Source organism: Ammodytes marinus (genome assembly GCF_949987685.1).
Source record: "Ammodytes marinus genome assembly, chromosome: 9".
Taxonomy (NCBI): Eukaryota; Metazoa; Chordata; class Actinopteri; order Uranoscopiformes; family Ammodytidae; genus Ammodytes; species Ammodytes marinus.
Genome location: NC_137213.1, coordinates 11,253,121 through 11,265,878, shown reverse-complemented (window position 1 = coordinate 11,265,878; position 12,758 = coordinate 11,253,121). Strand labels below are relative to the sequence as shown.

Genomic DNA, 12,758 nt, shown 5'->3' with positions numbered 1-12,758 from the left:
CTGTCCTCAATGACATAACTGTTGTGGTACCAAAGGGGCAAACAGCTAAGCAACATCTCTAGTTCTGTGTTTGAGGAATTCAGCGTCTTAGCATGTCGGCACACGTCTACTGAAAGGTGAGCCCTTTCTGCTCTCACCATTTATGGCTATGTGTTGAAATTGCCTGTAGGAGACTCACACAAAACACATCTCAAACACAAGAGCCTATACGCACAGTGAAGGCAACCCATGAAACTCACTTCATCATCAGTTTTATTTGCACTTATAGAGTTTGGTCTACAACAGTTTCAAGCACCGAAACTGAATATCATTTGGACCCAAAACCGTATTTAAAAAAAAGGGGAAAAAGAAACAAAAGAACCATAAATATATAAAAAGGGGGTACATGTGTTTTAGCAACCAAGCGTTAGAGAGAAATGACAGAGCATGGATGGCATGTAGAAAATATCTTTAACAAAAGAAATAGGCTTTTTGTTGTTTGATGTTCTTCTTGGCGTTTTACAAGCTATTGAGCTCCTGCAGTGTTTGGTCCAGGACTTGATGCATTCCTATGTTTTCCTCTTTCGCACTTGATAGGCCCTCTGCAATAAGAAAAAAATAAAAAAGAGTTGCAGCAAGATATAAAAAGGCAATGGCCCTGTCCGTGAGAAGATTAACTGATCACATGAGTGAAACGGAGTACGCTAATAAAAAAGTGGTTCATTTTAGAGCAGACATATAGTCACAGAAACACTGAGTGGACTGAATGAAATGACAGAAGACAGGGCAGAAGTGAAAAAATATCTTTATTGAGATTTAATTTCAATGCAAAAGGAGCAAGAAGAAGCGAGAAGAAATGGAGAAAAGAAAGGAAAAAAAGTGCTTCCAATCAGGCAAAGGGGGAAGTGAAGACAGCATGGGCTCAAAGCCAAGGTTTACAAGGTGTTCATATCGTTGAGGGCATTATCCAGCTCCTCACTGATAGCCTTGTATTTCAGCTTCTGAGTGTACAGTTCGTCTGCAGGTCAAAGGCCAGAGAAAGAGAGAGAGATAGGGAGGGAGAGACAGAGAGAGAGAGAGCAGGTGGGGGAAGTTCACAGGAAAATGCAGAGTCGGGCAGACCATGTAAAAAGGAAAAAAAAGAGAGAAGATTTAAGATCAAAGATTTGAGAAGAAGAACGATAAAAGATTTGAACAAAGTAAAAGTAAGGAGTGACAGTATAGGAACAAGAAGCGGGATTTAAAACCATGCGTACCTTCTAAGTCATCTATGGTCTTCTCCAGCTTGGCCACTGTCCTCTCTGCGAATTCTGCACGGGTTTCCGCCTTTGAAAAGACAAAAAAAACATAAGGATGGTCCAGATATGAATAAAGAATTAAGCCCGAGCAGGTGACGTGAACTTACCTCCTTAAGTCTGTCACTCAGGACTTTGATCTCTTCCTCGTATTTGTCCTCTTTCGTAGAGTACTATAGAGATGGAAAAATAGTTAAAGACAACCTGAACAATATCTGTATTACAATGCTTACAATTGTCAAGAGTTTTACAGATTTGATACCCACCGAATAGTGACATATTACTGTACAGACGATTACACTCCCTGTATTTTATCATCAGATCTCCAGTAAGATTTACAACCCTTACCTTATCAGACTGAGCCTCTAGTGACTTGAGGTTGTTGGTGACGTTCTTCAGCTCTTCTTCCAGGTCACTACACTTACTGTACGAGTAGAGAAAACGCATTCAAAATCAGTCTGAAAACTTTAGTATGACGTTGTTGAGAAATATTCACAGAACTTCTTTCAGTGCGTTTGTGCTTACAGCTCTGCAATTTCTGCCCTCTCTTCTGCTCTCTCCAGCTCACCCTCAAGGATAACCAGCTTACGGGCAACCTGACAATAAAAATACATTAAAAAATAAACAATAAAAAAATGACAGTCGAGCCAAAACAGAAAGTGAATTCAGATTGAATGAGACAACTGAAGGTGGAAACTGAAATGGTATGTGCTGTGGCATGCGCACCTCCTCATATTTGCGGTCGGCCTCCTCAGCGATGTGTTTGGCCTCTTTCAGCTGCATCTCCTGGATCTCCATCTTCTCCTCGTCTTTCATGGCTCTGTTCTCAATCACCTTCATGCCCCTGGAGATCAGCATCACAGAGGTTTAACCAGACTGCACTAAATATATTAGACATCACTGTTGCACTAAATGGCCTCAGCGAGCATTTGTTTAGGAAGTGAGTGAAAGAGGCCGCAGGATGCACAGCAATGAGGTAATGTATTTATGCGTGACTATGTCAGATTAATAATGGTTATATGATGATTGTGAAGCAAAGTACACTTTGAATTTGGTACTTGAAAAATTGTTAAACTTTAAATTTGGTACTTTTAATGTGTGTATTATTTCTATCTATCTATCTAGCCCTATGAATTAAAGGCCTTTTTCTATTTTTGAAACCAACCTCGAGTGCCTGGACTTGGATTATTTATGACATTTTTAGGTCATGACTCTTCCTCCTCTCCGTCAACTTTAAATTAGTAATTAATAATTATAATTGCTTGGATTTATATAGCGCCTTTCATGATACTCAAAGCGCTTTACAGGGTTCCAGACAATTCGTTCACACACAGTCATACCGGTGGTGGTAAACTACCATAGTAGCCACAGCTGCCCTGGGGCAGACTGACAGAAGCGAGGCTGCCATTCAGCGCCATCGGCCCCTCCGACCACCACCTCAAACATACAGCAGTCATACACATTCACACGAGGCAAGGTGGGTGAAGTGTCTTGCCCAGGGACACAACGACCATGACACAAGTGGCCGGGCTGGGATCGAACCGCCAACCCTAGGATCATTGGCCAACCCTTCGGAAAACACAGGATATTCTGGTCTGCTTGCCGTAAATCGTTTTGTCTAAGTTCCCAGGAAATTGAACCCCAGCGAAAAAGGCATAAATAATAACCAACTATAGAAAAATAGGATTCTTTTGGTTGATGATCTCATTTGCCGTTAGGTCATTATTTATGATCATCAAGAGGTAAAATGTAACCGTTTCATGAACATTTAAAAGATTCTCGTATGGGAGGTTTAACTTGATTGGTGGAAGCTACTTTGAGATCGGGGGACAACATCTCACATTATCTCCAATCCACAAGATGATCTTTTCCAAATCTTGCATAATGGATGGCGTGTCTAGAATGTGTAAGGAAAAGTTCAACATTTTGCATTTTTAGCTTTTTGCCTTACTATCCGGCTCAGAAACCGTATCTGTGGGTACATTTTTTGATTTTGAAATATGCAAAGGTCGCTCATCCAAGTTGGCTTCTAGCTGTAACACTGCTAGTATAGTCACAGTGGCACAGTTACAGGAACAGTTTCTGTCACCTTTAATAAATCGGAGCTCAGTGTATCTCTCTGTCTCACCTCTCGCTCTCGTCCGCAGCCTTCTCGGCCTCCTCCAGCTTCTGCAGGGCCGTGGCCAGTCTCTCCTGAGCGCGGTCCAACTCCTCCTCCACCAGCTGGATCCTGCGGTTCAGAGATGCCACCTCGCCCTCCGCCTGTACAGGAAGAGAGAGAGACAGAGAAAGAGAGGGAGACAGAGAGAAAGAGGTCAGGGGTTAGACAGGAAACACGCCACCGCTATAGGAAGGATACTGTTGTTTAGCACAGCCCAAAAGCTGCACTTTGGACACTGGCTGTACAATGTCAGATCATTGATTTTTAAAAGTGTTTGGCTCTTTGTTATGAGGTGAAAGGTCTCAATAATACTGCAGTTAGGTGTAAATCGGTTTTATGTGAATAGCAAATACTTCTGCTCAAATGCTTTCGATATTATGATCCGTTTAAAGTATTGAATAATTACTTTTTTTTAATTCTCGATTCCTCATCCCATTTATTTTCTAATATTCATATAGTCCCGTATTTCCTTTCTTCCAGTCCAATAAGTAATTTTTTATTTTATTTTATTTTTTACACAGGACATCAGTTTCACTGTGAAGCACCATGATGAGTTGTGGACTTTGCATCTTGACCAGATAACGACTACTGTTAGAAACTGCTGATGTAGAACAATGGAGTGACAAGTTTTAACCCTGACATATCTGAAGATGTGCAGCTTTAGTAGTTAAAAAAAAACACACATATAGGCCTATGTCTGGGGGACAACAGATTTGCCTAAATTCCTTGGCCTGTTTCCTGTGTGACTGATAAGCGTGCGTTCTTCTTCCTGTGTGGAGGAATGATTAGCCTACAGCTCCCAATTTCAGATGTGTGCCAGTGCCAAAATGATATTGAGTTGAAAGGGGGAAAGAAAGTCTCCCACGTCTCCAAAAGGGCGAGCAGAACAAAGACAACTGGAACTAACCATCTTCTAAGTGTACTTTGACATACATTGTGGGGAGTTCCAAGCTTGGAAAACGTTATAAAAAGTTGCCACCCATTTTTATTTGAACAATAACGACGCTGACAGTTCATGTTAACACTCTTTGGCACGTCTAGGTGTTTGAAAAATATATTAGGGCGGGTTCCAGTTAGATAACAACGCCGAACAAAAAAGTCTGTCATGGAATGTGGCAACAATGATGCCACAACTTCCCATGAGCATCTAATAAATCGACTCCCGTTTGTCACATTACAAGATACAAAATAGCATAGCCTATTTCTCAATGGGATACGGGGGAAACAGGCTTTCTCACAAGGGCGTTGTTTGAGGTTCAATTAGCGCTACCTGCGGTCCAACACTGACTGATCGCGTGTACTATTCTTAACAATCCCCGCTGTAGATGCTCAACAAGTAGCCTAGATGCTATGTGAGCGTTACAGAGGAATAGCACATGAATTGTGGTGTTTCTCACTGTTTCGCGAAGTTCCCGTTCGGAATCCAAGTCCCTTTGTACCGCCAGTGCACGGTCTTCTGCCTCATCAACTTGAAGCTGGAGGCTCTGGATTTTCTTCTTGACCACTTCCATTATTATGTCGACTTCTTAGTTTTTACTCTAAAGCTATACGTGAACAAAACAAAAAAGATCCGTCTAAATTGATCTAGCTGTAGCCTAGTAGGTTATCCTTAAAAAGTTGAGTAAGCTGTGGCTCCGGTGAAAAACTTTTTTTTCTTCTCGGACAGGAAGTCAGAGACGTGCAGTGTTGGGATGGGTTGGGGAGAAAAAAAGGGCTGGGAGTTTTCAGGAAATTTATGGAGAAATCCTCCAATCATGTGAGGAAGCCTGGCCTCGGATGACATCATCACAGGATTTGGGAGGGGAAAAGGCGCAGCTCTTTTCCTCCACAAAAAGAGGTGTGTTGTGTGAAGTCAGTCCGAGTGTGTGTGGGGCTTTTTCACTATTGTGGATCCTTATAAGGCAAACGTAAGGTGTTGCTTAGGCGGCATTTTTTCTTCTCTCCCCCTTGCTCCGATAAGAAGGGAAATATAGGCGACAGGGGAAAGGGATAGGGAGAGGAAGTTGTACGTTTGCCTGGAAAAAAATAAAATCCTATGAATCATATCCTTTGTGATTGTGAATCATAATTAATGTTGGATTGTGGGTGAAGAAGAAGTTGTAAATTGAATTGAAATCAAAGGTCCCAAAGATTTCCTTGACTTACGAAGAGGAGGGAGGGATAGGGGATTGGGTTGGAGCGCTAACAAGCCTCTCGTTGACCTGCAACGGCCTGGAATGTAAATTGATTTGGTTGCAATGCAGACATGACCCGCAGCCATCGGGTGGCGACACATTCCTTTAGTGCCCGATTCTGCCCCCCTCCTCTTCCCCTATCCATCCTCACTCTCTCTCTCTCTCTCTCTCTCTCTCTCTCTCTCTCTCTCTCTCTCTCACACATTTTGTCCCTGTATTGTATACAGGGCCGCCCACAAGGGGAAAGTGGGAAGGCTTTCTAGGGCCCAGCCACTTGGGGGGCCCATGGTCTTCGGAAGCCAAGAACCTAACTAAGCTAAACTTTATTTTTAGATTTTTAGATATTCATGTCAATATCTATTCAAAGTTGGGTGTTTACACAGAGCCGCGGCCCCGCTTAAGGCCATTTAAAAAGCAGCAGAAAATCAGAAATGTTCAAAATGTTTCAGATTGAGCACAGCGGAGTGTAACTGTTTCAAACATAATCCATCCTATAAACCCTTTGTGTGCCAAATGGTGACAAGATTGGGTTTTGATATTAAACAGTTTTGGCTGGATTATATTTCCTGAGTCGTTCCTGCTCACGGAAAAGACATGTAGGCCCTCCTGCTACTTGTGTCTGGGTGTCGTTCTGAAACGTATTTGGATCCCATGAAAAAATAGGTTGGGTACCTTTTGTAGTTCCTCTACATTAGTTACTCTGTAATTTTCCTGAGTCTACAAACAGGTTTAAATGATCTCTCCACAAAGAATTTCCCTTTGGGGACTATACCTTCTAAAGGCTTTGACATAAGTCTTCAGGTTGACACGACCAGCCAAGTCTGACCAGTTTTTCAGAAACCTGGCCAATTGACCAACCAGCCGGGCCAGACCACAATGAAGCTGACGAGCAGCATCATCCTGTTTTAATTATTGCCGTAACCACCAAGGTCCTGCTTTCTGTATTGTTTCTAAAACTTTAAAATTTAAATAGACCTAAAAAAGTTCTTAATGCAAAGAAAGACACAAGGCACAAAGAAGTTGGAAATAATTGAAGGAACAGATTTGAGTTCAAAGATTAAGAACTTTTTTTGTAATGATTTCAGTGCTTTTGCAGTGATGAGAGGAGAATGAACTAAGCCTAAATGTTGCAACCAAACATAGGCCAACTTTATAGTTTTGAGGGTAGGTTGGTTTGGTTATTCATGTAGAGAACCGCCTTTTTTTCATTTGTGTATGAAGAATTTGTTGTTGATGTTGTTTTTTAAGTGTTATTTATTTCAACAATACCACCAACATATTTCAAATGATTTAATGTCATGTGCAGAAATACAAAAAAGTGCAATATTTGGTGCAGTCAATTAGTGTAAATGTATCTTACCAGAAACTAGTAGCATAGAAAACGTGCAAATTGTGAAAAAAACGTTTGCTTTAGTGAATACTAAGAACAATGTCTCTGTGTGAACTGATTATTTTGTAGAGACCTGTTGATCTGTTAAACAATTGTGTGAGTGTAAGGGAATCAAAATATTGGTAGGTATGTTGGGCTAAGTCAGAAATGTGCTACTATTTTAAAATATTAATGAGCCCTTGCTCTCCCAACTGTCCCTGCAAATCCCTGGTTGATAAGATAGTTAGTCTCTCTACAAATACATGTATGTTTATTGAGGGATTAGCACACTCACACTCATTGTTGATAGGAGTAATGGGTAGGGGCCCATTGACTGGAGGTTTTCAGGGGCCCAGCCATTTGTGTGGGCAGGCCTGATTGTATAACACATATGTATAAGTTGGACCCACCCTTTATTAGCAATTTGAAATACATTAGAAAAGGACGAATAGCCTAAAGAAGTGGTGGAAGCATCATCAAGATAGCAGATCTTTGGGGCATCAGAAATGCCATCTGATCTGACACCCAAATCACTTGAGATCTGACCTTTAACCTCTGGGATCTTTACTCAACTGCTTTCACTTGGAGAATGTTGGTATAGGCTATGCTGTGGGGGAGCTTCTTTTTGTTTGATACTGTGTATTTGATACCATTTCAGTGCATTTTAAGATGGACCATGTAACTGTTTCAAAAGTTGATTGATCGTTTTATTATTAACAGTTTTTTAAAAATCGTTTCTGTTGGTCAGATCAAATCAACCATGTTGGGCTGGAGGAGCCTGCTGTCCTGAGAAAGAGTTTTTCTTTATTTTTTTTTTACTTTTTATACACCAGAAGGCCTATTTATTTATCAAGATAATTATTAATCAAGAAAATAATCAGCCTATTAATCAATATGTGATTTTGTGTTAGTTTCAGACCTAGACGTTGTAAATGTAGCCTACAACATGTCACAATGTTTTCACTACTAAATAACACATCTACAGAAAAGTTTGAAAAACGAGCCGGTGAAAGACGAGAATCAACATGCGTCACTGCTATAACTACATTCATTGTAATAATATTTGTCATGACCGGCAAGAAAAGCAAACTAAGTTGAGTCCATCTATCTACATGTTTTATTTTCTTGATTTTTTTTAAGGAACGTATTGCTCCAGATAAAAGATAACAGCCCGATCTGTTAAAGAATCATATGCTCTTTAAAGGTGAATGGTCATTCAGCATTGTGGTAGATAAGGTATGCACTGTGTAAGGCCAGACAAAGCAGAGTGTAATAGCCCCCCCTTTCTAAACAAAAAAAAAATGGGTCAGAGCATTGATTTCATTAGAAACTGCAGTATGGGGTTCTCTGTTTGCTTAAGCTGCATTCCTGGGATTCCTGGTGGGCTAGGCCGGCCAAGTACTGTCTGTGCTTGAGAAATAGCTCTGTTACAAACCACGCTGTGAAGCCAATAACTCACTGATTCTCAACACTGTCTGGCTTAAAAGATACAAGTTAGTCATCTCATGATTCATCTCAAGGTTCCTAGTCGCCTCATACTTTGTGGTGGGTCAGTGTTGTGTCAGTTGTATGTTTTTAATATAGTGAAAGGGGATGTTTGAAATTTAATCTGATGGCATCCTTTTGGCATGAAGCTCCTCCTGACTGCCCTCATCTATTCCTTTGTTGTGTTGAAATCATAGAAACCAGATTGTGCACTTAATTTCAATGACTACAACCAGAAAATTACCGTCAAAATTGGTTTTATCGACTATATTTTGTAGAAAGGTTCTGCTGCTTGTTCTATACTTTTTTTTCAGAAACATCCAAATACATTAACCTATTAAGGCGTGTTTTTATTGGAGTGCCGGCAGTAGAAGCTACACTCATTATTAAATAATGTTTCTTTAAATCGGTAGATAGAAAAGTAAGTATGTACAGTAGTATTTATGTGCCTCTTTTGCTGGCCTTTTTCCAATCACATGGGTTGGTGGTTGGTTCAGTCCATCTGAAAGAGCGGTTATCATTAATACTTTGGCTGAAACTTAGAAGTTGTGGTGGTTCCGCCGTAATGTGGATAATGTGTTTCAGATGGCGGCGTCTTATGTGGTCAAACTCAAACTCACATCTGCGGCCTTCTTCTCCGACATTTCCAGTTTCTCCTGAGCGTCCTTCAGGGCCTCCGAGTATTTGTCCAACTCATCCTCTGTTCCCTTCAGCTTCTTCTGCAGGGCCAGCAGCTCATCTTCCAACTGAAAGAAGGGAGGTATGATGGAGAGAGAGAGAGAGAGTCAGAATGGATACAGCTAAACAAAACTAAATATGTTTCTCTTTAGAAGTGAGTTCGCATGAGATACTGTACAGAAAATGCCACTGTGTTTGGATGCTTATGATAGAAAATCTATAGCTTCAAAGGTGCACAATGTAACTTTTGGTGTGTAAGATAAGTGAACATTTCGTAAGGTAACATTTCATAACTGAATAAACTAAACGTTCTTCACAAGAAAACTGGATCCCCGGAACACTTTTTGAAGTTAGAAAGGTACCCAGGAAGTTAGTTTCACTGTAGTTGTTGACAGCAGCAGGGCAGTTTTGTTTACAAACTTATTCTAATCTTACATATGCCAGGTGCCACAAAATAATTTTGTTTTCTTTTATGGTGATATAATTATTCAATACTAAGAATTACATGTGGAGTCCATATGTTTTAGAAACTAACTGCAGGCTCTACCAATGTAAACAAATCCCCTTTTCCTGAACCTGCTTTGTGCACCTTTAAAACGGTCAGTTTGATTGCCGTAAATATTCTTGATATTTTAGATGAGGAAGGAGTAGTTTGAAGTCAAGGGTGAAAGAGTGTTCATTAACTCTGTTAGATTAAACCGATTCTAGTAGTCTTGGTCAGTAACAAGAAGCGCTCAAATGTAGTGGCATGACTAACAGTAGATGTCTCAAAAAAAGAGAAAAGGTGTGGGGCTGTCCCACGATAGTTGGCCTACTTTAAGCTAAATGTTACGCTAACATGCTGATGTCCAGCAGGTATAATGTTTTACTTTTCATCAGATAAATATTCTATTGTCAAGTGAGGATTGTGTAATAACAGTCTTGGTGATTGGATTGATGACCAGCCTTTCAGCTCCGCGAGGCAGGACTTAACACCAGCGTGGCAACAGGCTGACAGTGACATTTCTAACATGCTGACATTTAGTCGGTGTAATGTTAAGCATGTTCACGGGCTTAGTTGAATGTGTTCTTGCATGTCAACATTTGCTGATTAGCACTAAAGTCACAGTACAGCTGAGCCTGATGGGAATGTCAGTTTAAAGGGAATTTGTCGTAAATGTTGGGAGCATTTTGATCTAATGAGTCAGAGGATAAAGTCATACATTCAGTCTTATGGGACAAAGAGTGTCTGTACTAAACGGCAAAGCATTCTATCTGCAAGTTGTGAGTGACATTTCTTTTGAAACCACAAATAACAAGGTGAAACAAGAGTAAACATCAGCAGGCCACAAGCATTGGGATTCATCCTATTGGCTCCATGAATGTCTGAACACAATGGTATGGCAATCCATCCTATAGTTGATTTAATATTTCACTCTACAGCAAAGTAGTGGAACGACGACACAGCCAGCCTTTGAGAAACTCTTGGCTGAAAACTAAATAAAGAAGTGTTCCCATTACTCTTGATAATGTACAGAACCGGCTGTAAAAGGTTTTCATCAGGACTATTGCTTCAGTAGAAAGCAGTTCCAATGTAAACACTTGACTATGAAGTCTGTGGATTATCAAGAGTAAACGGGACATCGTCTCTGCTGCTGATTTTTTTTTAAATTTGTTTGTAATTTGGATGAACCGATCCTGTAATTGCGGCTGTGGAGTCAGCTCTCTGAAATGTATGTTGATATTAACTATTAGATTTGCGTATTTCCAGGGCCTTCCGTCAGCCTGCACTCTGACGTTTGTCTCGTCGGGGCCAAGAATAGCAAAGAAATGGCTCTTAGCGCTGCCTGTATCCCTGCCTGTATCCCTGCCATCTAAACAACCCAAAGAGCTTTCATAATCTTCTAGAATTTCATGCTGACTGCTCCTTGATGTTGAAGACATGTGTGCAGTGCCACTGACGACTGTCACTCCTTGTGCCCACTGAGGGTTATGATGAGGGGCATTAGCCAGCCAAGAGAGGATTCTTTCCACTTGCTTCTGAGGAGATTCTGACTTTGTCCGAGCCCCTCCAACTCCCTGCTCTTTGGCATTCCTCTTGTTCTGCCATAATGATGACAACACCTCCCACTATGCAATAATTGCCTCTATTTAGAAACCTCAAATATCCTGTTACATCTCCACTTTCTACTTATGAAGCAGTACCAGTACGCTATCATTAAGTTAGCCCTCAAAATATGAAGCTTCCCGAGAGGCTCTCGCGCTGCAGCACCAAATATGGACGTGCAGGTATTTGGAATTTGTGAGGTTTTTGCTATGGTTCAGACTCAGCTAAGGATGATGGGTAATGTAGTACTCTACAGCTGAAGAGTCAGAGCAACAGTTGCTATAGATGGGATTGTTTTAATTAAGGCAGCACCACTTCTAGTAGCTTCCAAGTAATCCCTCAGGTTCGCCATACAGGATAATAAGGGCAGCAGTCGTCACTGTGCTATTCTGACTGTGCTTCCCTTTGGAGATCCTCTACATTCTCCTGTGCCCCAAAACACAAGGCCCAGGGGCTTACTATCAGCTGCTCTCTGTAATGCAGCATCTGGTGCTTTGGGAAATACTCAACATTTCATGCTGAGCCCCTTTTGCAGACTGCACAAGTGGTTTGGTATTTATTTGTTAATTTACTTGTTTAGGGCATGATAATCAACAGGAAAAGACACCAATATGCCAATCAAGAAATCACATAGTGTTGTTTTTAAAAATAAAGGATAACATTTTTTTATTTAACATAGGCCTATAAGGGGATCAAAGATACGCAAAAATACGGAACAGAAAATGTCACCACCATTAGCCGCATGTCTGTGGAATAGGGTTCAACTCAATATTATTTAACATTATTGCCATTATTTTTTGAAAGTGATAAACTGTATATTATCATATAGAAATTTGACATAAAATCCCACCTAAAAAATATCTAGCTGATGTTCCATTGTTCTGCAGTACTTTGCTCAGGTTTCCAGAACTTCATTTTGCTATCATAAATGCCTTAAATTTTGTACTTATCTATACTATACATCCGTTCTTATATCTGACTTAACTGGTGTAAGGCTGGTGTTTTCCACAGTGGGATCAATGCCTAATTTTATAAATATGAAAACCAATATATGAAAATATTGCATTATTGCCCAGTTAACTCCAGATTTAATCAAGTTGATGTTATACAAGAGCAACCATTGCCATCCATCAGCCCATCACTTCAGACTAGTCTCACCAGCTTGCATTTGTCCTCCGCTGCCTTCTTGTCGGACTCAGCCTGTTCTGCGCGGTCGAGGGCGTTCTCCTTGTCCAACTTCAGCATCTGCATCTTCTTCTTGATGGCCTCCATGGTGACAGTTGGGTCTCAGTGTCAAGTAGTAAAAGAAAAACGGAGAAGATGTTATTATGTCTGTGGGTGAAGAAGCTTCTGCAGATTAAGACGCCACACAGGAGCCCTCACTAGACAGACAGGCAGAGACGGAGGCTAAGAGCGAGTGAGCAGAGGAGAGGAGAGGAGAGGAGGAGAGGAGGATGCAAACTGAGAGTCGGTGGAGCTCAGTGTCTGACTTAAACTTGACTGGAGGTTTGGACACGGTCCCAGTCTGTAT

General features: G+C 40.9%; 1 protein-coding gene across 4 annotated transcripts; it reads right to left on the bottom strand.

The window, feature by feature from the left end:
* Positions 1-234: 234 nt before the first annotated feature.
* LOC307255726 (tropomyosin alpha-4 chain-like) lies at positions 235-12,758 on the bottom strand. Of its 4 annotated transcripts, none has more exons than XM_080034478.1 (9): positions 12,386-12,744; positions 9,084-9,209; positions 3,403-3,536; positions 2,001-2,118; positions 1,800-1,870; positions 1,623-1,698; positions 1,385-1,447; positions 1,236-1,305; positions 235-581 (listed from the first exon to the last, which is right to left on the bottom strand). In XM_080034478.1, exons 1-9 carry the CDS (start codon positions 12,497-12,499, stop codon positions 499-501), a joined length of 855 nt encoding a protein of 284 aa, XP_079890604.1. In that variant the 5' UTR covers positions 12,500-12,744; the 3' UTR covers positions 235-498. The 4 variants fall into 4 exon arrangements, with proteins under 4 accessions (XP_079890604.1, XP_079890606.1, XP_079890605.1 ...); XM_080034479.1 differs by lacking the exon at positions 235-581 and adding an exon at positions 767-997 and having other exon boundaries at positions 12,386-12,758; XM_080034480.1 differs by lacking the exons at positions 9,084-9,209; positions 12,386-12,744 and adding an exon at positions 4,833-5,128.

Bases quoted from the DNA above. Each gene is read 5' to 3' on its own strand.
- LOC307255726 (XM_080034479.1), bottom strand. From the start codon at position 12,499: ATGGAGGCCATCAAGAAGAAGATGCAGATGCTGAAGTTGGACAAGGAG. The intron at 1,871-2,000 runs GTGCGCATGCCA...TTTTATTGTCAG, and splicing joins CCGACCGCAAATATGAGGAG to GTTGCCCGTAAGCTGGTTAT. The intron at 1,699-1,799 runs GTAAGCACAAAC...CTACTCGTACAG, and splicing joins AGGGCAGAAATTGCAGAGCT to TAAGTGTAGTGACCTGGAAG.